Source organism: Amblyomma americanum, chromosome 8 (genome assembly GCF_052857255.1).
Source record: "Amblyomma americanum isolate KBUSLIRL-KWMA chromosome 8, ASM5285725v1, whole genome shotgun sequence".
Taxonomy (NCBI): domain Eukaryota; kingdom Metazoa; phylum Arthropoda; class Arachnida; order Ixodida; family Ixodidae; genus Amblyomma; species Amblyomma americanum.
The window spans coordinates 89266520-89293793 of record NC_135504.1 but is presented as its reverse complement, the minus strand read 5'-3'; the positions used below and the strand labels follow the sequence as shown (position 1 = coordinate 89293793).

General features: G+C 50.3%; 1 protein-coding gene and 2 long non-coding RNA genes across 3 annotated transcripts; 1 reads left to right on the top strand and 2 right to left on the bottom strand.

Moving 5' to 3' along the window:
• The first annotated feature begins 18492 nt into the window (after positions 1-18492).
• On the top strand, positions 18493-19877 carry LOC144100526 (uncharacterized). Its single transcript, XR_013307704.1, has 4 exons — positions 18493-18847; positions 18936-19069; positions 19127-19191; positions 19394-19877. It is a non-coding gene; the product is annotated as an uncharacterized LOC144100526 (long non-coding RNA).
• Positions 19878-19880: 3 nt separating this feature from the next.
• LOC144100525 (uncharacterized) lies at positions 19881-21234 on the bottom strand. Its single transcript, XM_077633455.1, has 2 exons — positions 21175-21234; positions 19881-20933 (listed from the first exon to the last, which is right to left on the bottom strand). The coding sequence occupies exons 1-2, from the start codon at positions 21202-21204 to the stop codon at positions 19881-19883; spliced, it is 1083 nt and encodes a 360-aa protein (XP_077489581.1). The 5' UTR covers positions 21205-21234.
• Positions 21235-21286: 52 nt separating this feature from the next.
• LOC144100527 (uncharacterized) lies at positions 21287-22485 on the bottom strand. The gene is made up of 3 exons (XR_013307705.1): positions 22343-22485; positions 21547-21723; positions 21287-21365 (listed from the first exon to the last, which is right to left on the bottom strand). It is a non-coding gene; the product is annotated as an uncharacterized LOC144100527 (long non-coding RNA).
• Between the last annotated feature and the right edge of the window lie 4789 nt (positions 22486-27274).

The window sequence follows — 27274 nt, the reverse complement described above, 5'->3', positions numbered from 1 at the left end:
CATCAAAATGCGGCCGCCGCGGTGAGGTTCGAACCCCGGTACTCCGCGACACGAGCCGGCCAAATCCAAGTAGCTAAACATGCTCGAAAAAACAGCGAAGGAAAGTAGCTAAGCGTGCCCTAAAAAGAAAAGCAAAGCCAACTAGCTATTTGAGTGTCAGGTTGGCAGTTGACTTGCATGAAATGCGTGTAAAATGCTTGCAGCAGCGCTGCCGTCTTCGTTACATGCATGAGCCAGACCTACCTTAACCCCAGAAAGGCTCTAATTCAAACCAGCTTTCGCTGGTTAATGCGCTAAGCCTGTAAGCTTACGTCTATTAATTTTATGTCTGGTTCTGTCTCGATAGTATAATTCCGGAGAGAATTCGTCACGGCAAGTTTGCGCAGAAGGAAAAAAGGCAACGAAGTGAGGAGGGGCAAGAGGGCACGAGGACAGGGAATAAATTAGAACGCAGATCAGGGAGCCCTGACCGCAATCGATGCCAGATTGCGCGGCCTTGGTCTGTCACTGAGCGCGGACAAATCGGTGGCCATGGCCTGCGTTTCGCGCTCGCGCGCGCACCTTCCGCCACTGTCACTGGACGGGACTCCGATTCCTTGGCGTAAATCGGTGCGGTACCTTGGCCTGGACATCGACTGGCGCCTTTCCTTCCGCCCCGCGGCGACCAAGGCCTGTCTGCAGATGAAGAGGATCACCGCCGCCGTGCACAAGCTCACCGCTCGAGGCCAGGGCATCTCCCAGCAAGCCGCGCTGCGTCTATACAATGCCGCAGCTTTGGGGGCGGTGCTCTATGCGCTGCCGCTCGTCACGGTGCGCAAGCCGTGCTGGAAGAAGCTCGAGCTTCAGCACCGCAAGTCCCTGCGCGTGTGCCTAGGCCTGCCCAAAAACTCGCAGTGCGCCGCAACGTTGGCCGAGGCAGGAGCGTGGCCCCTTGAGCTCCAAGCAGCGCGCAGGGCACTGAATCACATCGACCGGCTTCACCGCGCACCGGACGGCGGCTAGCTGCTGCAGCGTATGCGCTCGCACCCGCGCTCACGAATGGGCGCGGCGCTGCTCGAGTATGAGCAATTGACCCAAGGCCCACCCCCCTACGGCTCCTGCGCGCCCTGGCCTGCTGCCTCGGAGGTACAGCGAGAGATCGTCGGCATCGCGGGAAAGCGGAGCACACCCCTCTGCGCTGTGCAGCAGCTGGCCAGAGCCGTCATACACGAGGAGCTCCAGGACCATCTCCTCGTGTACACCGACGGCTCAGTGGCCCGCGACAGCTGCTCCCTTGCTGCGGCGGCCACCATCCCCGCCCTGCGACTGCACAGCCAGCAACACGCAACCTTCCTGGGCTCCTCCACCACGGCGGAGTTGATGGGGATCCGGCTCGGGCTGGACCTGCTGCTCACCCTCGGCCCTCCGCCGCCCAGGAGTGCTCTGCTGTGCGACTCCCGCGCCGCCCTCAGCCGCCTGCAATATAACGGCCGCGGTAACCCACTAGTGCGGGAAATTCGCTCGCGCATCGAGCGCCTCGCGCAGAGAGGCTGTGCCGTGCGTGCACAGTGGGTGCCCGGTCACTGCGGCATCGCCGGCAACGAAGAAGCTGACGACCTCGCGACCGCTGCACACCAACTACCTGCCAGCGATCTGCCCCTTGCGCTGGAGGACGTGCGTGCGGTCATTCACGACCATCTCCGAAAGCAGCACCCCGACCCACGCATCGCGGGAGGTGAGCGCATCGACAGTGTCACCGGCTGTCGCGCACTTACACGGTCGCAACGTGCAATGATCCTCCGCGCGCGCATCGGCTGCGTGTGGCCCGGGGAACGACGGGTGCGTCACGGAATCGCGACGAGTGATGTGTGTGACGGATGCGGTGCAGTGGAAACACTAGAACATCTGCTCCTTCGCTGCTCCGCGTTCGCCGATGCCCGTCGCGATATGCTCGCGGCCTATAGGGCGCAGGGCATACTACCAGACTCCATCAAGACGCTATTGTGGCCGCAGGGCAGTGCGCGCACTCGTGAGCGAACTTTGGTGAGCCTCTGTGCATTCCTCGAACACACGGGCTTGACGTCCCGTCTGTTCTCCGTCAGGTAGTTACACGCAGTGACCGAACGCTCCGCGAGTTCTACCTTGAACGATTAATAACTGGACGCCCCACTCCAGTTGTAACCTACACAGTGCTGTGCGTGTGTGTGATTTAATTTCTCTAAACTGAACTAATCATGCGCACAACCTGGACACATTACTTATTGTGTAAATAGTTTGTACATATTACTTCTCCCCCTGTCCTCTACTCCTGTCCCCTCACCTCTCATATCATTTCTCCATTCTGCCTGCTGTCCTTTATTTCCGCTGCCCCAGCTCAGGTGCTTCAGTATCGATGGCAGATGCCGGGGCTAGCAAAAATCTTTTCCTTCCTTTTTACTATTATTTTTAATAAAACCACTACCACCACCAGATGCGCGTGCCTGGCTGTGCCAGCGTGGCCTTCAGCCGAACCAGACGCGCCCGAGGTCACTCCGGGAAGGAGCTAAGAGCACAGGTGTCTAGGCCTCTCACCGAAATGCATAAGGTGAGGTTAGCGGCTCCAGGAAGGCACCTAGGACATTGTGCGATGATTTACTGGTTGCCCAGGGCTGCACAGAGTTCCCAACTATCTCCCACAGCGGCGGCGGACCGCATGACGAATCGACACGTACGTCTCACACACGGTGAGTACAGGCAATCGCATAAATTGCGAACCGATATCCTCTTCCTGGTGGCTGGGACCATTAGCGATAAGTGCAGCGATGCCTCGGTAATTTTCGCCTTGTGATGTCTTTTTTTATGATGTAATGGAACGTATAGGCTTTGTAACTAGGTCAGTCGTCAACGTGTTCGTAGCCGTGTTAACGATGCAATGCTGTGACGTCCGAAACGCGCCCACTTAAGGCGGTGGAACCCTATGAAACAGAGGTATGTAATCAAACTACTTTAGTTCGACTTCATTTCCTGACTGCGTGATTCAGACGCGAGGCATATGAAGAGATTTCTTAAACACTTTCAGACAACAACAACAACTTTCCGCAACTGCTAGGTTCCGTTGGCAGGGGAAGAAAAAATAACACTATGTTTTCACGACTTTTGGATGGCATTTTTTTCCATCGTTCTTCGTAAGATAGGTGCTAAGGGGTGAGTGACCGCATAGTAGCGCATGCGTTCAGGTTGGTCCTGGGATTGTGCTGTCGCGAGACGCTGTTGATTTCTCAGTGATTTCGTCTAATAGATGTAACGTCTAATAGACGTCAAATAGATGCTCATAAAGCTAAACCCCTAAATGAAACGAGAGTTGAATTCCCGATACACAGTGGCGGATTTGGGCAAGTCTTGTACCTGCTTCTCCAATCGGTATCGTGTATTCATCATCTTTTCAAAATAGTGCGGGAGTTCTCACAAAACCTTTCTCCCTTCTCCCCCCGTCTCCTTAATCCAGACAGCTAGAATACAGCTTTACTATACAGTTGTACGGAGCGTGTCGCGGGAATGACAGCTGAAAATTTTGCCATTCGTAACAGTGTTGCGGCGTCGAAAAATATCTGCAAAAGCGCGGGAACATTCAAAAAAGGAATAGGTGGATAGCGTTATTTCCGCCTCTTCATTCCTTGAATGTACTCGCGCTGCCAAAAATATCATCCAAAACCTAGTCCAAAAGCTTGTTTGGTTTTTAGGGCTTCAACGCCCTAAAGCGACTCTGGCCATGAGGGACGCCGTAGTGAAGGGCTCCGGAAATTACGACCACCTGGGGTTCATTGACGTGTACTGGCATCGAACAGCACATGGGCTTCTGATATTCGAAAAATTGTCTGACAATTGCATCATCCCAAGGGGAAGTTAACACTCACACAACAGAAGATGAGGTTGGAACTGGTAGCACGACTCGCTCCGTTGGCTAAGTGTGTAGGGTTCTCGGCTATTGATCAGAAGTACCCGGGTTCGAATCCGACCGCTGTGGCCACTTTTCGATGGAAGTGAGATTAAAATGTACACGCGGCGGTGGCTCAGTGGCTAGAGCGCTCGGCTACTTGTCCGGAGTGCACACGTTCGAACTCGACCGCGGCGGCTGCGTCTCGATGGAGGCGAAATGCTGAGGCGCCTGTGTGCTGTGCGATATCAGTGCACATTAAAGATCCCCAGGTGGCCGAAATTATTCCCGTGTCCTCCACCTCGGCACCCCTTTCTTCTTTCACTCCCTCATTTATCCCTTTCCTTACGGCGCTGTTCAGGTGTCCGCCGATAAATGAGAGAGATACTGCGCCATTTCCTTTCCCAAAAAAAACAATTCCCAATTTCTTATTTCACTGGTAGTATGAACGCTGGTCGCTGACATAAAACGCTACGTCTTGTGCTTGAATTTTCAGCGTGTTGCTGTCATCGAACGAAGGCTTAAAGTTTTCGCCCGCTGTTTTGAATGCCTTTGAAATGAAAATTGGTTTTTGAGAAAAGGAATTGACGCAGTAACTGTCTCACATATCCTTGGGGACACCCGAACCGTGCTGTAAGAAAGAGAGATAGGAGGGAGGGAAAGAAAGAGGAAAGAGTTGGCGTTGAGAAGTAGAGGAGGTTACGGATTAATTTCAGCCACCTGGGAATATTTAACGTGCTCTGACGGCGCACAGCACATGCGCGTCTTTTGCTTCTCGCCTCCATCGAAACGCGGCCGCCGCGGTCGGGTTCAAACCCGGCTACTCCGGTTCAGTAGACGAGAATCCTAACCACTGAGCCACCGTAGCAGGAGACGAGGAATCCTGCGCAAAAAAAATAGTAGAACTAAGCTCACCGCCTTAGCGCATTATGCGGCGGAACTGTTTGGAAATAGTGGATTTTCCGGCAGGGAAGTTAGGAATGGCGCAAAAATGAAAAAAAATCAGCTGCTGTTTAACTGCTGCTGAACCATGTTAGAGAGTGAGAACTGGTGTATCGGGCAAGTAGACGCGGCTTGGCGTCTGTAACGTTGAGTGCGTTCAGCACACTGTATAGGCAGCGCGCCCACCCTGCCAATCCTGGCAGGTGGCAGTTAATGGTTGATCGCGAGAGGCTGGTCACCAAGTGAACGCTGCGGCCTATTCTACCGAACTCTACCGGCGAATCGGAAGGTCAAAGGTCAAGTGGTGCGACACCATGGTGGACCATATGGTAAGGCCTATAGCCGCACTTGACGTCTGTCTGACTCGAAGGTCAACCGGCAACGCACGGCGAAATCGGCTTTACCTAGCGTAGTAAAGCTTTCGCTTGAAAAGAGGACGGTCGCGCTGGCACAAGCATACTTACAAATATTCTATGCATGTGACGAGGCAGGCTGACACATAGCTACTTGGCTTTACTTTTCCATTTAGCGCAAGTTTGGGTTTCGCTTCTCTTTTAAATATCTTCAACTACTTGGCGCTTGTCTGTGTTTCGAGCACGTTCAAATACTTGGCGTTACTGTTTCGAACTCGTTTGGCCATTGGGCTTCTCCGCTTTCCAAGGCAGCACCACCACTAGCGGCGCGGTCTTGAACGTTCAGCTCCACACGCTTTTGTCTTTCGTGAGGAAATGGAGAATATGCACCTCCGCCGGCATGGTGCGTCTACGAGCATCCCAGGGCGTCCGTCATGGGCTCCTTCGCACCTTGTCAAGGCGGCTTTGAACTCCACAGATGAGTCCTTTGAGGATAGGAAATGAAGTAACCGTCTCGTATCTCGGTGGGCACCTTAACCGCAGCCATAGCCGGCATGCGAAGAGGACAGCGAGGAAACGAAAGACGCAGAGCAGCCCTCCACTATGGCACCTCTCTACTTTGCTTCTTTGAATCCCTTTTCTATACTTTCCCATGCGGCGCATTCCTGTGTTAAGAAAAGTTCATGGCCGACTAGATTGTTTTTCCTTGGGGGGGAGAAGGGAGGGAGGAAATGGCACTCTCTGTTTCACATATTGGCGGACACCTGACCCGCGCCGTAAGGGAAGGGATAAAGGAGGGACTATAATAGGAAGGAAGAGGTGCCGCAGTGGAGGGCTTCGGAATAAATTTGACCACCAGGGGATTTTTAACGCACCCGCCGCGGTGGCTCAGTGGTTAGGGCGCTCGACTACTGAGCCGGAGTTCCCGGGTTCGAACCCGAGAAAACGCTAAGGCGCCCGTGTCCTGTGCGATGTCAGTGCACGTTAAAGATCCCCAGGTGGTCAAAATTATTCCGGAGCCCTCCACTACGGCACCTATTTCTTCCTTTCTTCTTTCACTCCCTCCCTTATTCCTTCCCATACGGCGCGGTTCAGGTGTCCAACGATATATGAGACAGATACTGCGCCATTTCCTTTCCCCAAAACCAATTATTATTATTATTATTTTTTTTAACGTGCACTGACATCGCACAGCACACGGGTGCCTCAGATTAGTAAATTCTGACCCACGTTACGTGACCGCGCGCGCGCAGTTATCAGGGTGGCACGGTGGCCGGTTTACCCTCTACGTTTTTGTTGTTGTTGCGACTGCAGGAAGAAAAAGGAAAGTTCAAGGTTCAAGGTCCGTTTATTACATATTTATGGTACAAGGTTAGAGAGAAACATTGGAATACAGAAGGAGGTCCCGAAGTCATAGACTGTGGACGGGACCTCCTCTAAGAACAATTGTAAAAATGAATTACAGACAGCAGATGCAGAAAAAAATTAAAGTTGGCATCATAAATGAGCAGTGAGTGAAATACGAGAAATAAATCAAACCCTTAATTGAATGAAAAATGATTACACACCTAATATCATAGAGACCAATACAAAAGACAACTCACTGAATAATATAAATGACAAAACTAGTAACATATACCAGGTAAAATACTATTAGGGGGATTGTGAAAACTGACGGAGAGCGGATTTAAAGGCACAGATATTAGGTGATTGCCTAATGCTAACTGGTAATGAGTTCCATGATGTAGTGGGAGTGAAACGAACTGTTTGCCTTCCATAATTAGTGTTCGGTTTGCACGGGGCTGGCCAATAGCTCAAGCTGAGCCACAATCGCTTCCACGCGCAGAGTGTAGGAGAGTTGAAAAGATGTCAGAGGAAAGATAGAAAGGACGCGCATCGCAACAACCGCGTCTTCCGAAACGACGACGATGGTTTAGCAACAGATACCTCCGATGACACGGAGCCCCAGCCACTTGTGTGAGTGTTCCTATATAGATACCAGCCCCGGTGGCCAGGAAGCCACTGCCAAATATGCTGGCGTTCCGCTATAGAAGTACCGTCTGAGCGGATGCGTTGGCTGGTGACACTTGGGGTCACCATTGATGACAAAATTGTGGCTTGCCCTTTTCCTGCAGAGGATTCAGAGCGGTGGCAAACGAATCGGGTCGATTGGGCGTTTGTCAAGTTGAAGCCTGGTATGTGTGAGGGATTCGTACCGACGACCTTCGGTCATCGAAACCTTAATGGGGGATGGGAGGGCCGACCTTCGGAGGGCCGTGGTGGGCGAACCAGTGGTCTCAGAGAGATGCGGGTGATACCAAATCAATTGTCGTTTGAAGATATACACGTGAAAACAATGAAAATTGGTTTTTTGATTAAACGAAACCACGCAGTGACTGTCTCACTTATCTCGCTGGACTCCGAAACCGTGCCGCAAGGGGAGGGCTAAAGCAGGGAGTGAAAGAAGAAAGAGGTGCTGTGGTGGAGGTCTCTCGAATAAGTTCGTCCACGTGCGGGATCTTTAGCGTGCGCAGACATCACACAGCACACGGGCGTCTTTTTACGTTTCGCCTGCATCGAGATGCGGCCGCCGCTGTCGAGTTCATGTTGCTATCCGAATTGGTCGACAGCACAGGCGATGACAACTAACGCTCTCCGTTTGATTGCGCATTTGAGAATCATTAATATTTTCAAGCTTCGCTACGCCATGTAAAGCCAAGGCCACCGGACCGATCCCGAGCCGTTAATGCGCCTGCGCTGAGGCACAGGTGCGCCGCGCGTGACGTCAGAGTTGCGCCGCTTCGGCTGTTGACTTCGCAGCCTCGCCGAGCAAGAGGTGCGCTGCCCTGGGTTTTAGATAAACCTTACCCTGAATTTGAGAAAAAGGAAAGGTGTATAACTGCCCCAGTTTGGAGGTAAGCGCCACCGCCTACTCTCAGCGCGACTGATGTGGCCACGGACTAAGTGAGCCAGTTGCAATTGCTACTCAGATCCCTAAGACACACAAACCACCACTGAAACCCTGGTAGGACGGCTAGGAGTGCTTCCGCACTAAAAAAAATTCTGAAGGCATTTTAGCCTGCTTGCGTGCAGGAATGCGAAAGCATGTAACCTTTGGAACACTGGTTTTTCTACGACAGCAGTACGCGTTGTATTTTAATTTTTTTGTTGGGATTTTTATTTTTATCTTTATTTTCTAGTTTATTCTCTATTCTTATAATTTTTTCACTTTATTTCTTTTTATTATTTTGTTTGTTTTTATTTTAATTCACTTTAATGTTGTTTCTCTTTATGGTGTTTTCATTATTTATTTTTATTTCTAGTTATGACGACGTCGTTTGATTGACAGGAGGGGCGGACACTTCCTGCGAACGGACACTTCCGGTGGACTCATGTCTAAAATAAGGCTTTCGTCTTAAAAGTTCGAGCATCTGGGAATTTTTAACGTGTGGGTGACATCGCAAAGTTTGACGCACTCGCCTCATGACGCACTCGCCTGTTTATTAGAAGCGTTCTACATCATGGTCTGCCCACATTTAAACCTTAAGAGACTGCTACTGTGGATTTCTCAGCTCACTACTAACCGAGACGCAACCGCCCACTCTATAACCCTGAAACCTGTGTGTCTCTCAATGCATTAATAGATCGGACGAAGTCATCGCAGAGCAAATACGCTTGTGTCTCTACCTACGGTTCGAAGAGTGGCTTCGCTACACTGCTCGAAGGCTGAAAAAAAATTGAAAATTTGTTTTCTTATCACTCTGACAGTGCACAGATTACTTCGTTTTGATCGTGCATGTTTATGGAGGTGTTGAAATTTAATGTGTGACGCCATCATGACCACTTGGCACCAACTGGTTAGTGAGTTCTGCATATACAGTTTAATCTCAGACTAGAGTCTGAAATGATTTGAAGGTTACGGTTCTCACTTCAGCTGAACTGCACTGTCATTTATTGCCTTGCTGGTCGCTTTGAAATAAAAATGGCAGTGTAGGATACAGGGAAGCGAGGAGCTGCCACATATTTCATTTAGCCGTCCTGCAAGAATAAATAGAGCACTTCAGGTAGGTTGTTGATTAAAAGAATCGCTTTTAAATTAAGAACACATCAACTCTGTCAATCTCTGCATTGTGTTGTCATGAACGCCTGATCCATGTAATACACTTCTACGCGCAGCAGAGAACCGACAACTATGCGTGAAAGTTGGCGAGACCTTCCCAGCGACTTTTTCATGCTCGCACCCTCCTCCGTCGCTCACACCTGCGTATGCAAGTTGGGAGGTGACTATTGGTTAGATTCTTTCAGACGTCAGGCAGCTACCATGGCCGCTGCCAATAAGCCGCGTAGCCCCGGCACGTCAGGAAGCTCCGCCTCTGGAGGTGGGACCAGAGGACGAGCGCCGACCTTCCAGCGTGCAAATAGTGACGAGAGAAGAGGGAAAGGCGCTAAGAAGCTGAAATACATATTAGGACTACAGATAACTCGGCTTCTATTCAGTGCATTAAAAAGAAATGGAATAGTTACAGCGCACGATTCGATGTTGCACTATTGCACCGTCACGGGTGAGCTCTGTCCACCAGTTGACCTCTGAAATGAATTTGAATGCATATCTAGACACCAGCAACGCTAGGGCCTTCATACCGAAAATCCCAGACCAGACGCGAACCACCAGGCCAGACGCGAAGCTCGTACCAAGGCTTTAAATAACGTTGATGCAAACGACAAAGACGCGGTTTACATGGACGCCGCAGAGTGCTTCCTCAATTCGGCCGACGCAATTACTGTAGCATCGCATGGCCTCACACACATAGCCTCGTGCTCGACCAAGAAAACAACCTCACTTGAAGCCGAAGAAGAAGACATAGCGCTTGCTATTTCCTCCTGCACTGCCACACTCATTCTGAGGGACTCTAAAACAGCAATCACGAATTTTGACTGAGGACAGATCCATTCTACCACCCGAAAAATTTTCAATTCAACCCCGACCAGTTCAAATAGTTTGAGTGCCAGCCCACGCAACGAAGCCAAGCCCCGGTAACGAAGTGTCCCACCCTCTTCCTCGAGCGTACGTCAACCGAGCAGGGCACACCGTAGACCGGGGTAGCGCTATGGACCGGCTCGTCATCTATCATGGAATAACCTTCCATTACAGGAAGCAAAGACTATTCTATCCCCAACCACACATCTCCCTCTCGAAAGAACAACAAATTACCTGGAGACAGTTCCAGGCTCGCACATTCCCTTAACCGGCTTTGTTAGCCCTTATCCTCCCAGGCCAGTACAAACATGATTGCTCTCTTTGTGGGGCTCCGAGAGCCAACTCTGACCGCAGTTTATATTTCTGCCGAGAATTCCAACCACACATCCACAGCTCCCTCTCGAAAGAACAACAACCTGGAGACAGCTCCGGCTCGCATATATATGTTTGTTGGATGGATCTCTGCGGGGTTCGAGAGCCAACTTTGACCGCATTTTATATCTCTGCCGACAGACAGACAGACAGACAGACAGACAGACAGACAGACAGACAGACAGACAGACAGACAGACAGACAGACAGACAGACAGACAGACAGACAGACAGACAGACAGACAGACAGACAGACAGACAGACAGACAGACAGACAGACAGACAGACAGACAGACAGACAGACAGACAGACAGACAGACAGACAGACAGACAGACAGACAGACAGACAGACAGACAGACAGACAGACAGACAGACAGACAGAAAAACTTAATTGAGCAAGTGTGTTTTAGACCCAACGGGGTCCCTCTACCACTGCGCGGTCCCGCACTGCATCAAGTAGGTCATGCCGAGACATGACGTCGGCAGCCCGAGTCACCGCAGCAAGCTGCGATGTCGGGTCTGCAGACATAAGCAGGACCTCCCAGTCCTGCCAGCTCGAGATGGCGTGCTGTCCCCGCGGGGGAGGGTCAGCAGGGCAGCCGGAAGGGATATGGGAGAGTGTGGCATAGGAGTCACCGCATAGGGAGCATGCAGGGGATGTGCCGCAATAGTGGGATAAAAGCTGAGGGGATGACAGAGAGCGGGTCTGGAGGCGTCTGAAGAGGATCTGTTGGGAGTGCGTAAGAGAGGGGTTTGGAGGAGGGTAAGTCCGAAGGTCCAAACGGGGTATTTGCGTGAGCTCCGCAAAGGTGTGCCCTCGAGAATCTTGGATCGAGACTGTCCTGAGCCCGGCAAATCAAACCTCGGGCCAATTTATCGGCAGCCTCGTTTCCAGGGTTCTCAGAGTGAGCAGGCACCCACTGAAGCTCTACCCGGCGCGGTAAATTTTCGGTAGGGGTGTTCAACAATTGCTAGGCAGGGGCGTGAATCCTGCCCCTGGCAAAGTTGGACAGAGCCGTTTTGGAGTCGCTGAAGATGTATTGGGCGTCCGAATGTGCAAGGGCTAGGGCGATGGCGGTCTCCTCTGCCTCCTCAGGCGTAGAGCCCGAGGGAAGACGGTGAGTTAGGGGGTGAGGTAGGGTTGGATTGTAGGTAACTGCTACCGCTTCATGCTGTTAGGTGTGAGGCTTCTGTCCCGTAGCAGGCCACCGGTGTTGGGGGATTGCGCTTCGATCGCACCGCTGCCACGAGTTGCTAGGTGCGGGGCTCCAACCCCGTAGCAGGCCACCGGTGTTGGGGGAATACGCGTCGATCCCACCGCTGCCACCAGTTGTTAGGTGCGGGCCCCTGGTTTGCCTGTGCCGTCTCTCGCCAAGGTCGGTGTCCCCGGGTTCCGGATCGGGAGACTGCTGTTGTGGGGTGACAAAGAGAGGAGAGGGTCTTCGAGGTGGAGAAGAGACTGAAAGGGTTTATTTACATTTTTACATAGTTCGAAAGAATGAATCGGGAGCTGGCGAACACACGCCAAATCGTTGCTTAAATATGGTCCCCAGGTCCTTAGTTGGGGAATTTAGTTCATTAAAAATGCGTCCAATCACTGTGACGTCGATCACGTGTCCCGTCTTTAGGGTCCGCTTTCCAGGACGGCCCCAACAACACACTCTTGCCACTTCTGGCAAGTTATGGTCCGCGCTCTCCAGGCAGCAGTGATGAATAGCCAGAAGGGGGTCCCATGGCAGCGTCGAAGGTCAGTCACCTGCACTTCACAGCGGTAGCGTGGGAACTAAAGTATGCCACTGCAGTTTGCAGAAGGTTCCACGTGGAGCGTGGGAACTAAAGGTTGCCACAGCAGTTTGCAGAAGGTTCCACGTATAAGGAAAAGCACAGTCTAAGACGAAGTTGTTTTCGAAGCACGAGGATTCCGGCCACGTTGGCTTAGTCAAACACGGCCGCATTTGCCACGGCTCATTTGCAACCCCGCCGCTCGCCGGCTCCCCTGCCGTCCCCTCCGGGAGAAAGATGTCCCGGGTGGGTCCGGCGTTTAGAACAAACGAAAGGTTCACCAAAGCCGTTCTCAGGCAGCGGACGGCCGTTTCATCCCGTAAACAGCAGGGGGGGGGGGGGGGGGGAGGTCTATTGTAGACGCCACCACCTGTACTCGTGGCGCTGCAACCACGTCGACGGCCCTTTGAAGCCTCTGTCGATTGATGCTTCTCAGTGGCTTGAATATTCTTAGCATGTTGGCGTCTCCAAACGTAACAACTCCTCCGCGGCCCGGACAATCTCGATCGGCCAGTGGTCATAATCACTGGTCGAGGAGAGATGACTTGAGTTATAGCGTGGGAGGCCCTTCTTCATCTTGCCTGCAAGCACAGAGCAGAGTCCAAAACCTCGGACAACGGAGGAAATAGTCAAAACCAGCCACTCAACATGGCGCCACTCCCCAGGCAGTGCACGAAATTCACCCGAGAGCCGCAAGGCTGTTATGCAATACTACTGCATTGTCAATATAAACGTAAGCACAAAATTTTGTAGCTGACAGCAATAGTCTCGGCTACAAAGAACAGCTTCATGTCTGCCAAATTCGCTGCAAAGGCCCGATTCGCCATACACGACTTGAAGTGGGGTGGCGAATTTGGAAGCAAAACTAGGATAAACAATCAAGAGAAAGAAATGGGCTTGGGCAGGGCATCTAATGCGACGGCAAGATAACCGCTGGTCTTTAAGGGTAACGGAGTGGGTTCCAAGAGAAAGTAAGCGTAGCAGGGGGCGGCAGAAGGTTAGATGGGCGGATGAGATTAAGAAGTTTGCAGGCAAAGGGTGGATGCAGCTGGCAAAGGATAGGGTTAATTGGAGAGACATGGGAGAGGCCTTTGCCCTACAGTGGGTGTAGTAAGGCTGATGACGATGATGCTGATGATGATAGGATAAACAAACAAACTGACACCTCAATTTTGCCCGAATTTAGGGTCAAGAAAGCGTCCGCGTCTCATCTAATGTCGCCAAAGACAGACTGCCAAGTTGTACAATACGCGGTGGGGTGTCAAAGCCTACAAATTTGATTAGAAACTCTATTCCTTATCAATCAAAGCTTTGATCGCCTTATACAACCAGAATACCGATAAATTGCTTAAAATTTGGCCCACGCTCAACATAATCCACTGGCTCTTTTCAAAGAAGCTTGACTCTCGAGTCTAATAATCAACTGTTCGAGTTGAACTCGTAAAAACGCGACTGCGCATCGCAATCCTTACTCCTTCCCGTACTGGCGAGACATCTCTTAAACTCAATGAGTCAGTCATGCGCCTCGTCCCCATCACTTGCACAGAAAGCAGCTACAGCTGTTCTCCGCAGAATTCTGTAGCCTCACTTCGTTCGCTTACTCTTTCAATACCAAAATCGGCTAGCTAACCAAGTGCCGCTGAACACAAGTATTCAAATGGGCCTTCGCAAGGCATTAGCTACGCCGTCATTAACGTAGCAACAAGCCTTTCGTATCTCAACCAGGTTTTACGTATCCGAATCTACGGAAGACACCAAAGCAAACCTGTTTCAAAATCTCAAACACAAAAAAAACTTGCTAGCTCTCAGCGGTTCTACCTACGCAGAGAGCTCATCGTCTGTTCAAGAACTGTGTTCGCTGCACTTCTGTGAGTGCCTTTATCACTTGGTAGCATCTCAAATTGACACACGTCCTTTCTAACCCAATCGCACAATTTAATTTTTTTAAGTGTTAAGAAAACAGTAACACTTGATCACATCCAAATTTTTCACCTAAAACAAAGTAGCATTTCCTTCCCCGTTTTTACACGCACACACAAAAAAGAGGGATAAAAAAAACAGTTACTTCGAATTGCTACGCGGGGTCAAACATGGCTCACCACCCCCGCGTCGAAACGATTAGTCCTTCAGCCGCGGCCGCTGGGATCGCGCTCTGACTGATTGTACTGCTGTCAACTCGTGACAAAGGGCAACTGAAAAAAGACATCCCAGATTGCTACTGTCATCTCCACAGCCCATCGACGCACTCAAAAGGCCCTGGTGGCCCATGCAGTGCCGATAACTGATTCCGGGCGACGGACAGCGACCGGAGCGAGAAGCTGCACTGTTTTTGCCCCAAGCAAGCCCGCCTACCCTTTCGCCCTGCGCGCTTCCTCGAATACAGTGCGGAAAGTGAAGGACCTATCCTTCTCCAGAGCGCGCGCTGAACATGCCTGCGTGCGCGGTCTCTGTTGCTCGACCCCTGAGCTCGCATGCGCCGGGAGTCCCGCGATCTAGCGCCTTCTGATCTTTCGGGTAGATTTCCTTTCTTCCTTACCGCCTTACTGTTAGGTCGGGGGGGGGGGGGGGGGGTCTGTGTCTTCCCGCTGGCCGATGCCCTTTAAAAAGCCTCGACCTTGTTCTTCTTGCAAGAGGCGCTTTTCTCTTTCTGTTACTGCGGTCACCTTTAGAAGCATCTGCGCGTGCCCTCTGACCAGTAAATGTAGCTGCAAGATTACAAGGACCAATGCGAGAAGGTTTTTCTTCTCCTTCTGCCGCATTTTCATGTATGCTAACATTAGCACCTGTCTGTGCAGCTAAGTTTAGGGCTTGACATTTCAACCGCTTTTTCTTGGTCCTTGCCCTACACCTTTTTTTACTCCTAGACACTTCTGTTTGTGTCTCCTGATCGCAACTAGCTTGATCTAGTTTTTCAGAGGCACCTTGGAGACCTTCATCCAATTGCAAACTGGCCGCTTTGCCTTCGCAGGTCAGTGTCAGCTCCCCACTGCTGACAGACGTACCTTCCGCTGCCCCCGAGTTGGGCAGTTCGCATTCCTGAAGGCAGTCCTCCACCGCCCGCTTATCGGCATGAGCGCTTACCCCTGAAACGCCCTGCTCCTCTGCAATGGAGCTTTCGTCCTCTGTCTCCGCGTGTCTTTCGATACTGCGTTTCAACATTACAGCTCCTCATGACGGTTGTGCGCTGTTTCACAATACTGTTTTACGTCGTCACGTCTGTCCAACTGGAACGATCCGGCCTGACTCTCTCTCTCTGGAGTCTTGCCTCTCGAGATCTCATCTTCCAGTTTCTTTTGGTCATGCACAAGCTGCAACCTTCTGAGCTCCCGTTCCTTTTTTTCTGCCGCTAGCCTTTGTTCTCTATGTTTCTCCGTTAATCTTCCTTTTTATTTCGCTCTGCTTTGTGGAGTTCCCACGTATCGCTAATTTTTCTTTCCTCGGCGGTTTCCAAGAGCAATTTGCAAATGTCCGACTCTTTTATCTTAACTCCTACATCTACACCCAACTCTTCACACAATAACAGCAAATATGACCTTAGTAACTTCATTAAGTCCATGTTTGCTGCTCTGAGCCTTGACTTTGCTGAACAACTGTTGACCTGAGCTACACGCACTCAGACTCACTGATCAACTTCCCTCGATTCCCAGCAGCTCAATGTATTAACCCAAACAATTGAAGCCTGGCGAATCTCAAGCAAAGTTCAAGCACTCACCCACGGAAGCAACACCACGCCGCATGGTCGATCCAACCGCTGCCAACCAATTGTTAGATGTTAGGCTTCTGTCCCGTAGCAGGCCACCGGTGTTGGGCGATTGCGCTTCGATCCCACCGCTGCCACGAGTTGTTAGGTGCGGGGCTCCAGCCCCGTAGCAGGCCACCGGTGTTGGGGGAATACGCGTCGATCCCACCGCTGCCACCAGTTGTTAGGTGCGGGCCCCTGGTTCGCCTGTGCCGTCTCTCGCCAAGGTCGGTGTCCCCGGGTTCCGGATCGGGAGACTGCTGTTGTGGGGTGACGAAGAGAGGAGAGGGTCTTCGAGGTGGAGAAGACACTGAAAGGGTTTATTTACATTTTTGCATAGTTCGAAAGAGTGAATCGGGAGCTGGCGAACACACGCCAGATCGCTGCTTAAATAGGGTCCCCTGTCCCCAGGTCCTTAGTTGGGGAATTTAGTTCATTAAAAATGCGTCCAATCACTGTGACGTCGATCACATGTCCAGTCTTTAGGGTCCGCTTTCCAGGACGGCCCCAACAACACACTCTTGCCACTTCTGGCAAGTTATGGTCCGCGCTCTCCAGGCAGCAGTGATGAATAGCCAGAAGGGGGTCCCATGGCAGCGTCGAAGGTCAGTCACCTGCACTTAACAGCGGTAGCGTGGGAACTAAAGGATGCCACTGCAGTTTGCAGAAGGTTCTACTTATAAGGAAAAGCACAGTGTAAGACGAAGTTGTTTTCGAAGCACGAGGATTCCGGCGACGTTGGCTTAGTCAAACGCGGCCGCATTTGCCACGGCTCATTTGCAACCCCGCCGCTCGCCGGCTCCCGAGCCGTCCCATCCGGGAGAAAGATGTCCAGGGTGGGTCCGGCGTTTAGAACAAACGACAGGTTCACCAAAGCCGTTCTCAGGCAGCGGACGGCCGTTTCATCTCGTAAAAAGCAGGGGGGGGGGGGGAGGTCTCTTGTAGACGCCACCACCTGCACTCGTGGCGCTGCAACCACGTCGACGGCCCTTTGAAGCCTCTGTCGATTGATGGTTCTCAGTGGCTTGAATATTCTTGGCATGTTGGCGTCTCCAAACGTAACAATGCACTGTAGATGCGGCGTCTACCCAAACAGCATCGTGGGCTTGCCCATAATACTTATGGAGGGCATTAGCGCGAGCTACGCGGCGAGGGATGTGATATTGGAGATGGACTTTTCGAGGAAGGGGTTTCACAACGAGAGGTGTATGGATGTGTCGAGGGACGGCTATAGGCTCCGTACACTGGTCAGAGGGCGCTACGGAGCAGCGCCGCGCTCAGCGCCGCCGTGGCAGATTCCGCATTACTGAGCCGGCGGGGGCGGCAGGGCGCAAGCTGCCCACTTGCTCTTTTCGCCTTCGTGTGCACGGCCAGCGTCCGCTTTCGTGTTACATCCACGGTCGGCACGATCCTCTGCTATGTCCCAGGTGGTTTTAGCGGGGTTTAGGCCCATTAAGGGTACAGAAGAATATTTTCATCCAGCCTCTCTGACGAGCGGGAAGAAGTTGTACGACGCTGGACACGTTTCCTTTGTGACGGAAGTTGACGGCGTCAACGTGCGGGCGAAGTGCCGCTCTCAACAAGGGAAACAAGTTTACGACGTTTCTTTGCACGTGAGTAAAGTTGTGGCATTTTTAACGTGGCAACAGCCACTGCTGAATACGGACCCCGCTGTCGGCGGTGCACGTTTTGCATCGTTCGTAGCATGTGGATTCGCGAACCGCTTTTCAAATCTCCGTGAGGCTTGTTTCAGCGACATTATCATGTGCACGAATAAGCAACATCGCTTCTCAGGAATATGATTGCCTTGCATAGTGGAGTTTTTCAAGTCTCTTAGGAGGGTTTGTAAATGTATTGCGCGGTGGGAACGTAATTAATCATAATATGCGGGCATCACGTGCGAACGTTCTCTTGTTGTTGGGTGGCTGGTTTGGCGGTCATAGTTTGTGTCTACTGTTGCATTTACATTGTGTTCACCGCAGATAAACAAGAATGACCGCGAACTGCAAGCTGGACTTTGCAGTTGCAGGTACGGCGCTGCAGGGTCTTGCAAACACTGCGCGGCTGTCGCGCTGCATGTCAACATGCACGACGACATCTCCTGCACATCTGAGAGGCAGAGGTGGGGAAGACCATCGAAAAAGGCCCGTGTGGACGATAAAGCGTCGATTGAAGAACTTTTTGGTGGTAAGCATTGCATTTCACTGCTGAAGTAATGGAAGTTAAATGTACCTATTTTTATTATGTATTGCCCGACATTTCGGCATTAGTTCAGAAACTTATTGCTTGTTACGCAGTGGTAGAAGACAATAATGCTTGTGCTTTTCAGTCTGTTTCCACAAAGAATGCCCCAGCTTTATTTCAGCTAATGCACCTGCATATTTTCTTACAGCTAACAAGCACCCACACGTTGGTGGTGGAGAGCCTCCCAAACCATTGGACCCAAGCTTTCTGATAAAGCACTTCCCTGACATTCAATGTCCAATGTCTAGAATTCTGAAAGCACAAAATGAAAATGATGAAAGTGCATGCAAGACAGTCTTGCAAGATATCATAGATAAAGTATTACTTGAAGAAGAAATAGAAAAACTCAGGAGTCTTTTGCAAGAACCAAAAAAGGCTCTGCACTCTTTAATGGTAACAGCAAAGTTTCCAAAAATATTAATTAAAAAAAAGGAGTACGAAGAAGAAATGCCAGCAGAAGTGGCAGCGTACTACGCCAAGAACATAAAATGCTTAAGTGCTCTGCACCTATGTGCACTGACAAAGGGGCAGGCTAATAATCACAGGTAGGTGCTTCACCTCCTTGTTCATATGTCATCTTGGAGAGTTGCAATGTAACGTATCTCCTAATTATCCTGTTAAAATTTATAACAGGTGGCACAGAGAAAGAAGATTAAGAATAACTTGTTCGCAAGCACACATGATACTGAGAACAAGGAAGCCTCCTCAAGACCTCTTGAAGACAATTCTGCATCGTCGAGGGTTTTGCTCTGAGGCCACATCATATGGTACGTTTTCCAATATCACAACATCGCACGTTGGGCTGACTGAAAGTTACTTTTCAGGCATGAAAATGGAGCCAGTGGCACGCAAGAACTTTGAGGAGAAAGTTTGTGCAGATGTGTTAGAGGTAAGCTACATGTGTACAACCTGCTTGACTTAAAAATTTGTGATTTCACATTTGGTAGCCTCATTGCTTTCATATTTGCACATGACCATTGCACTTTTATGTCTGCGTTTGCATTATTTGTATTGTGTACTTGTGGGACATACGCTTCAGAAAAGTACTTTTTCTATTTTCATTTGCTTCAGAAAAATATTTCTTTTTCCAGACTGGACTTGTGGTCCATACAGCCCAGCCGTGGCTTTGCGGAAGCCCTGACGGGCTCTTTGAAACGGCAAAGGGTGTTTGCCTTTTAGAGATAAAGTGCCCGTTTTCAAGACGGAACAGAGACATAATTGATGTAGACCAGGAAATTACATTTGTGCCGTACATTAAGTACAAGAATGGCAAATTGACGCTACTTGCAAGTCACCGATACTACACACAGGTGCAACTGTTAATGTATGTGTGTAATCTCAATGAATGTTTTTTTTTGTTTATTCTGAACAACAAAGCATCACCATCATTGTAGAGAAAGACGATGACTTCCTATGTTCAGCTGTGCGAGCACTGGAGGACTTTTACTTTATGTGGCTGCTCCCCGCCCTTGTCAAGTCCACGAGAGTGTGATCAACCTTTCGTTTGAATAAAAAGATGTGTGGAAATGAGAATATAGCGTAGGTCTGCTGATTGTAGATGGCGCAGCACTTCAAACCTCACTGTTCGGAGCTTATAATAGGCGGCTGGAGATTTGCTAAGACGCAGCAGACATGAAATACGTCGCTCATCACTGCAATCAGCTCTGTGGGTATGCGTGTGTTGAGGATGTTGAACATCTTTATGCGCTGGATAATTCTTTCCACATGAATTCGCACCTGTGCAATTTGGTACGTCTCATGCACCTCACTTCCAGAAAATTGGTCCTGACCATGCAAAAATGGGGGCATCACTAATACAGCCCGTACCTCTTCAAGGCCTGCCTTTATACCCGGAAACCCCTTATCGGCCATCACAACATCGCCTGGTTGCACTAGGTCTAGAAACCCAGAATCCACTGTAATAAAGGAATCTGAACACCTGCCTCCGTATGCCTTTGAGCAGAAGCAGACTGCACCACATGGCGTGATTCCAACGAGGCATTTCAGAGTATATCCTCCTTTGTAATGTGAATACAGCACACGCTGTTGCTGTACAGTGTACGGTTGTTCTGTACGGACTTCTGTACAATCAATTATCATCGAGCAGTCCTGGTAGTGAACTTTAAAGCAATTTGGCATTGTCTGTCTAATGACATGATCAGGAGGGCGATATATCCACTTCTGCGTGGCAATGCTAAGTGTTTTAAGAACACTCTTAAAATGACGAGAGACTGTGTTCCTGGACACGCAGAAAAGCACTGCAAGAGATGAGTAAGTGATCCCAAGTTTAAGCTTCATCAAAAACAGCACAAGCCTATCGGTTATTGGCACATCACAAGTTCGCTCAGCAGAACGGGGCATTATGCTAAGCAGGAGGGCATATATGTCGGGGGACACACCGCACAGATCCTTCATGGCAGCTGCACATGCTTGGACACTGTCGTATCCTGTGAAGCAAGCTGTCCTGCTGTCTCTACCAGACTGGCGGGAAACCACTGCAGGCTTGCACTGTACTTCCGCGTCGCGAACAATTTTGTGGTTGACTTGAGTGCACGCCTCATTGCCTCGTGCCGAACACAGGAACACCGAAAATGTGCCGGAACATCTTGCAATGTCGTCGGTTTGGCAAGACTGCGTAGAAAAGAAAAAACAGGTATCAGTCATAAAACTGGACAGCTATGTCACCTGCACTGCAGTGAGATGCATATACATAAATTAGAGGTTAAACACTTTAATTCAGAGTAACGAGAGCAGGCAGTAAGCTGCTGAAATTTCACACTTAAACTCTGCATGTAACATGTACACAGAGACGGCTTTGCATCAAAATAAAGAATGGCAGCGTCATTCTTCCATGCCCATCCCGGTTGCTTACCTCGTCTTTTTGTGCTGCGTCAACAGCCATGCAAAGTACCTCCAGGTTGGATGGCTCTTGATTCAGGGGATCCGTTTCAGAGGTGTCTTCTTCAGTGCTTGATGCCGTGTCCTTTTTCGCTAACAGTGGCAGATGCCTGCTTTGGCATTACTGAGGCAGACGATGCCCTAGCCCTCCTCCTCCTATGCAACCTGAAGCATATGAAACATTCGAAAATTCATATTCTCCTTGTGGTCCTTCTTCTGAACGTTACATAATGAAAATTACCAGCTGCATTCAAATTCTGCAGACTAATTGAACTTAGAATTGCACACAGTAGTTCAAATATTGAATTCTTATAGGTGGTTCACAGTGCTAAAAGACATTTCATACCTTTCATATCGTGCAAGCTGCTTAGTCGCATCGACGTGGCTGACCCTGTATGCATCCGGGAATATGGTTGGGTAGTACCCTGGATGCGATGCGATCGTACTCTTCTCTCCGTTGACGAAATGCTTAGAGCATATTCTTGTCCTCTCATTCGGCACCCACTCGGAACCGTCGGCCATGCTGAAAAAGACGACACAGCATTGTTTACACCACAAAATCCTCAACCCACAGAGGGCGGAGGCAGACAATACATGCATAATGTTTCCCTAATTGGCCTGCAATTTTACAGAACACAAGATGTTTACACTACGGAGAAGTGGTCTGCGTACACCGCATAAAAGTTCTACCGGCACGCTCTATCATGTTTGCCACACTTTTCGCCATTTGCAGGGCCCAAAATAGCTTTGACACATGAGCCAACCGCACTCCTAGCGAATGTGCATGCACGATAACTTCTTCCGTACCCAACCCGGTGCGCCGTACGAACGTTCCTAGGCAAGTGCAGTATGTACACACATGTGAGGAAGTTTGTACGTAGGCGCGACTAAAGAAGTACAATCGAAGAAATGCAGCGCGGACATACGCCATAGAAAGTTAAGTGCGGCGATATATCCGCGATGAGAATGACACGTATGCTTAGGTACATATGCACGAGGTTCGAACAAAATTTCCGCAAACTTCACCGCCCGGAGCGCGGCGAGGCGTTCACATTTAAAATTACCACTCGCGGTATGAAACTCCTAAACGTACTATGTTGAAAAGACGCTAAGACTGGTGTTAAATGCGACAAAGAACTTACTTGATTCTCCGCACTGCCGTGATCCACTTCTTTCGTCGATCTCTTTCGTACGGCCTACCTGGAAATCTGTACAGCTTAATGCCAAACTGTCCTTCGCGGCTATGGCAATCCTTCACGCAGCAATACCGACAACTGCTTTTTATTTTCGCATTTTTTTTGCCGAGGCCACCGCCACTACTACTGCTTGCCATCGTTGCAACGCGACTGAAAGTGCGTGCAGGCGGTGCAGCTGAGCACGGCGGCGGTGCTTCCATTCAGCCGGCCCACAGACTCGCTGGAGCGGCGCTAGGTGGCGCAAGGATCGTGACCAAACTTGACTGTACGGAGCCTATAAGAGTTGACTGGTTAGCGGGTATGTTGATGCGAAGGAAGGACAGTATATGGCGGCCAGTGGCGCTCGTGGCAAGTCTAAAATACTGTGTCTGAAGGTGCGCGTAAACTAGTTCCTGAATAGTGTTATGCATGCCTATTGCAATAAGTTTGGCTGTGCTAGTGCTATGAGGTAGGTTTAGGGCTGCCTTAGTCGCCAGGCGGATCATTGCGTTCACGCGTTCGGTTTCCGTGCGGTTCAATTTGAGATAGGGGGTTGCGTATAGAATGCTGCTAAGCGTAAATGCGTGCACTACTTTCATGTTGTCCGCTTCGTCTAAACCCTTGTTAATGGAGGACACTCGGCGTAGAAGGTGCAACATGGATTGCGTGTAGGCCTTGAGTCTTTTAAGGGTGTGTTCATTTCGTCCAGAATCCAGCAAGTGGAGGCCAATAATGCGGAGGGCGGGTGTGATGGGGATAGGGGATCCTTTTAAATTGATTTGGATGGGCGAGTTAGCGCCAGATTATGGCCTAATTAGGAAGAGCGCGCACTTAGATGGGGAACATTCGAGCCCGATGGATGACGCGTGAGAGGAGATGGTGTCTGCTGCTAACTGAAGAGTTTCCTCAATTTCCCCGTCAGAGCCATGAGTGGTCCATGTGGTAATATCTCTGCCGAGAATTCCAACCACATCTCGCTGGAACCTCACGGACAAAAAGGGTTGGGAGATCGCGGTCTCCAGCTCCGAACCGGTCTCACTAAGACGGCTGGTAGAGTGGGCTGGACAGGTTGCCGCACGTCATGTACTGCTGGCAAGCACCCGAAATCAAGAGCCAGAACAACCCTAGGCAGTAACTCATCCATAAGGCTCACCAATAAAGCTTTCGCCTGGCTACCTAATATAATAAAAGGCTAGATTATAATTCAGTATATTGCCACGTGCCTTATGCGCCGCGAGGCCTCCACGCTTAGTCAAAACGACGACGAAGCGGTGGCTGGCTCTCGAGGCACTCTGGCTCTGTGACCTTGACCCTGGCTCTCCAATTAAAAAGCCCTGAGTTTTGGGCTCTTCCCGACGCTTACCTGCACGGCTCCTCAGGTCGTGACAATATTTTAAAAACTAAAAGATGTTCCACTCAAGTTTGAGTCGAGATGAAAACAATTCATCAGCGTTTGCTTCATAATGTCACCCTGAATCTGTCTTGTCACTTTTGCAGGGCTGGCGCTTGCCGACAACTGACACCAGTAGCACCGTGGCGTCCCGGTTTTCAACGCCGCTGTGTGTCATGGTGAGTTATGGCTTTGTTGCGTGGTGCCTTGGTCGTATGCGTAGATATTTCAGGCTTTGCAATTAAGCACCGTAGGCCTTCGACTGTGCCCATCTGAGGAATGACTGACGTAGTTTGCTTCAGTGTTTACACGAAGCTGCACTGTATACTTTCTCAGAACGCAGGCATCGCGAAGAAATAAGCAGAATCAAATAGGTGCCATGGCGTGTTTTCGTCGCTGCATTTACTTGGAACCGCGTTGAGGACTGCATTAATGTGTCACCATAGGAAACCGCCAATCTATGATCACCATTTGTCATTCTGTTTTTTTTCCATAGCATAAAAAAGTGATTGCAAATGAACACGTTGAACAAGTACGTGAAGTGTGCAGGGAGACCTTATACGCTTGCACTGACGTTGGCCAGCCGTGTACATCTCATTACAAGCATTTCATTACAACAGAAGTCGACTCCTGTCCACTTTTTGATGGAGAGGGCTGGTTTTGAGAAGGAGATAAGTGGCTCATCCTCTACTTTTATCGACGTTTTAGCGCTTTCCTCAAAAAGTGGGCTGGAGCCGACTTGTGTCGTATTCAAGTAAATTGCGCCTTCTGTTTTAGTGCCCAGTTCAATCGCGCTTTGCGGTTTACATGGGAGTGGTGACTCAGATATATGCGCTGCGGCCTTGGCTTTGAAAAAGCTGTGGCAGAAACACGGAAGCGGAGCGAATGGCCGCCAGCGTTGGTTTTGTTCATTGGCTTTGGCGTTGACAACGTTGTAATAATAACAATAATAATTAGTTTTGGGGGAAAGGAAATGGCGGAGTATCTGTCTCATATATCGTTGGACGCCTGAACCGCGCCGTAAGGGAAGGGATAAAGGAGAAAGGGTGGGTCAGAAATATTTTTGCAGTAATGTGAATAGACTGCGAGGGGCTGAGTTCAGAAACATCGAATTTAGTGGTGTCAGAAAGATGATTAACGGGATATGACAAAATGATTTTGTGGTCTGACCAGACTTTTCGTGGTGTCAGTCAATTCTTCTTTTCTCTCACGAGGCCTCCGATGGGGCTGTACAGACAATGCATAGGAAGCCATCTACCAGTAATAGCTGCTTCTTGTGCTTTGATAAAAATGAAAGTGAAAATTGCTTTTTGGGGAAAGGAAATGGCGCAGTATCTGTCTCACATCTCGGTGGACATGTGAACTGCGCTGTAAGAAAAGGGATAAAGGAGAGACTGGCAGAAGAAAGGAAGAAAGGGGTGCCTTAGTGGAGGCCTTCTGAATAATTTCGTTTACCTGGGGTCTTTACTAAAGCATGCACTGGCATCGCACAGCACATGCACGCCTTTGCGTCTCACTTTGATAACGCAGAAGTTACTTGAAGCACTGACATGACACTTGTTTTTATACGGGCCAATAATGCGTTAATTGGTGGGTAACACATCGCTGTATGTAACGTTCCTCCTAGTTTTCAGGCAAGAAAATAACGCAATAATAATAATAACCATTTCTCTTAATACGCCACACGTAGCCAACGCGAGGTCCTGTACTTCGAGAAGTTAGTGAGTTGAAAGCATCAACCATTGCTGTGACTCGCAGAAACTGAAAACGCGCCTACAAGCCTTGAAAGCCGCGATCAACGCCTCTCCGCGACGCCACTGCCTGGCCTTTTGCCTACCGCGAGCCCGCTAGCGAATGCAGCACTACCTCGTTTGTTTGCGAACATGCAGGTTCCCCGCAGCAACGCGGAGTGCAGGCAACCGTGGCAGTGATATCCAGAGGAGACCTCCACAGAAGGAGTTACACCGGCGAAGGAAAAGGTTCTGTAGACGTGCAGTTTGCCCCTCGCGAGCCTTCATTTTGTTGGCGGTACGAATGGAGGCCGAATACAAAAACGAAAACGAAGCAAGAATAGAACAGGTTCCAGCCCAACCACAGAGGTACACGCACGCCTTTAATGGAGCAATGTGACGGGTTGAGCGCATGGCCCCGCTCATTTTTCTAATTGGACTTTTCAGGCCGTGCGCACGAACATACTGCACTATGGGAAGCGTTCTCGGAAATGGTCAAAATTGTGCGCCTCATATATGCAAGTGTGAAGTGTCCACCTTTGACGGCCGTCGAGTCCTCGCAGTCGTTCGAGTCACGCCGAGAGTCTGTGGGCGAGGATGGCGTGCCATGACAACGCGCGCGTATACGTACAGTGGCGACAGCTTTGGTGGCGGTGAGAGCTGGCAAAAGCCGTACGACGCGCAAAGAACGCGACTAACGAAGGGGCAGATGCGGCTTGCCGTTGCGGTCTCGGCGCGCAGGGGCCGTGTGCCTTGTTATTAATACTGCGAAAGCGTTCATCTCGACAACTTTACACTGCATGCAGCACGCGTGCATAGGACTTTGTGCGAGCTTGCTCGGTGCGATTTGACTGAAATCGCGCACCTTGGATAGCTCCGACCCCGCCGCGGTGGCTCAGTGGTTAGGGCGCTCGACTACTGATCCGGAGTTCCCGGGTTCGAACCCGACCGCGGCGGCTGCGTTTTTATGGAGGAAAAACGCTAAGGCGCCCGTGTGCTGTGTGATGTCAGTGCACGTTAAAGATCCCCAGGTGGTCGAAATTATTCCGGAGCCCTCCACTACGGCACTTCCTTCTTCCTTTCTTCTTTCACTCCCTTCCTTATCCCTTCTCTTACGGCGCGGTTCAGGTGTCCAGCGATATATGAGACAGATACTGCGCCATTTCCTTTCCACAAAAAACCAATTCATATCATTATTATTATTATTATTGGATAGCTCCGTCGGCTGCAGTTTCCTCACTCGCGTTTTTGTACTGACACCTTGTGGCCCACGTCGAAGAGAGATTAGGAAGCGTCTTCTCAGAAACTCGACATTTTGGGCATATAGAGAAGCGTTCGTTTCCGCTGGAACAGCAGCAAATTCGGCGTCCCCACGAGGCGCGCACCCCGACGCCCCTCCGCCGCTCAGCTGCAGTGGAAGTGGGCTCGCCCGTCTCCGTCTGCGTCCCACCGCCGCAGGCGTGCGGGCTTGTGCGAGATTACATGTAATAATAATAATGACACGCTCGCCTGATTATAAGAAGCGTCCTGCATCATGGCCTGCCCACATTTACACCTCGAGACTGCTACTGTGGATTTCTTTGCTTACTATTAACCCACACTCATCCGCCCAGTCTATAACGCTGAAACTTGTGTGTCTCTCAATGCATTAGTAGATTGGATGAAGTCTTCGCACAGCAAATACGCCTGTGTCTCTACCTACTCTTTAAAGAGTCGCATCGCTACACTGCTCAAAGGCTAAAAAAAAATCGAAAATTTGTTGTTGGGGAAAGGAAATGG

Coding starts and splice junctions, on each gene's coding strand:
- LOC144100525 (XM_077633455.1), bottom strand. CDS start 21,204: ATGGCTGTTGACGCAGCACAAAAAGACGAG. Junction 20,934..21,174: donor ACGCAGCACAAAAAGACGAG/GTAAGCAACCGG, acceptor TTTTCTACGCAG/TCTTGCCAAACCGACGACAT.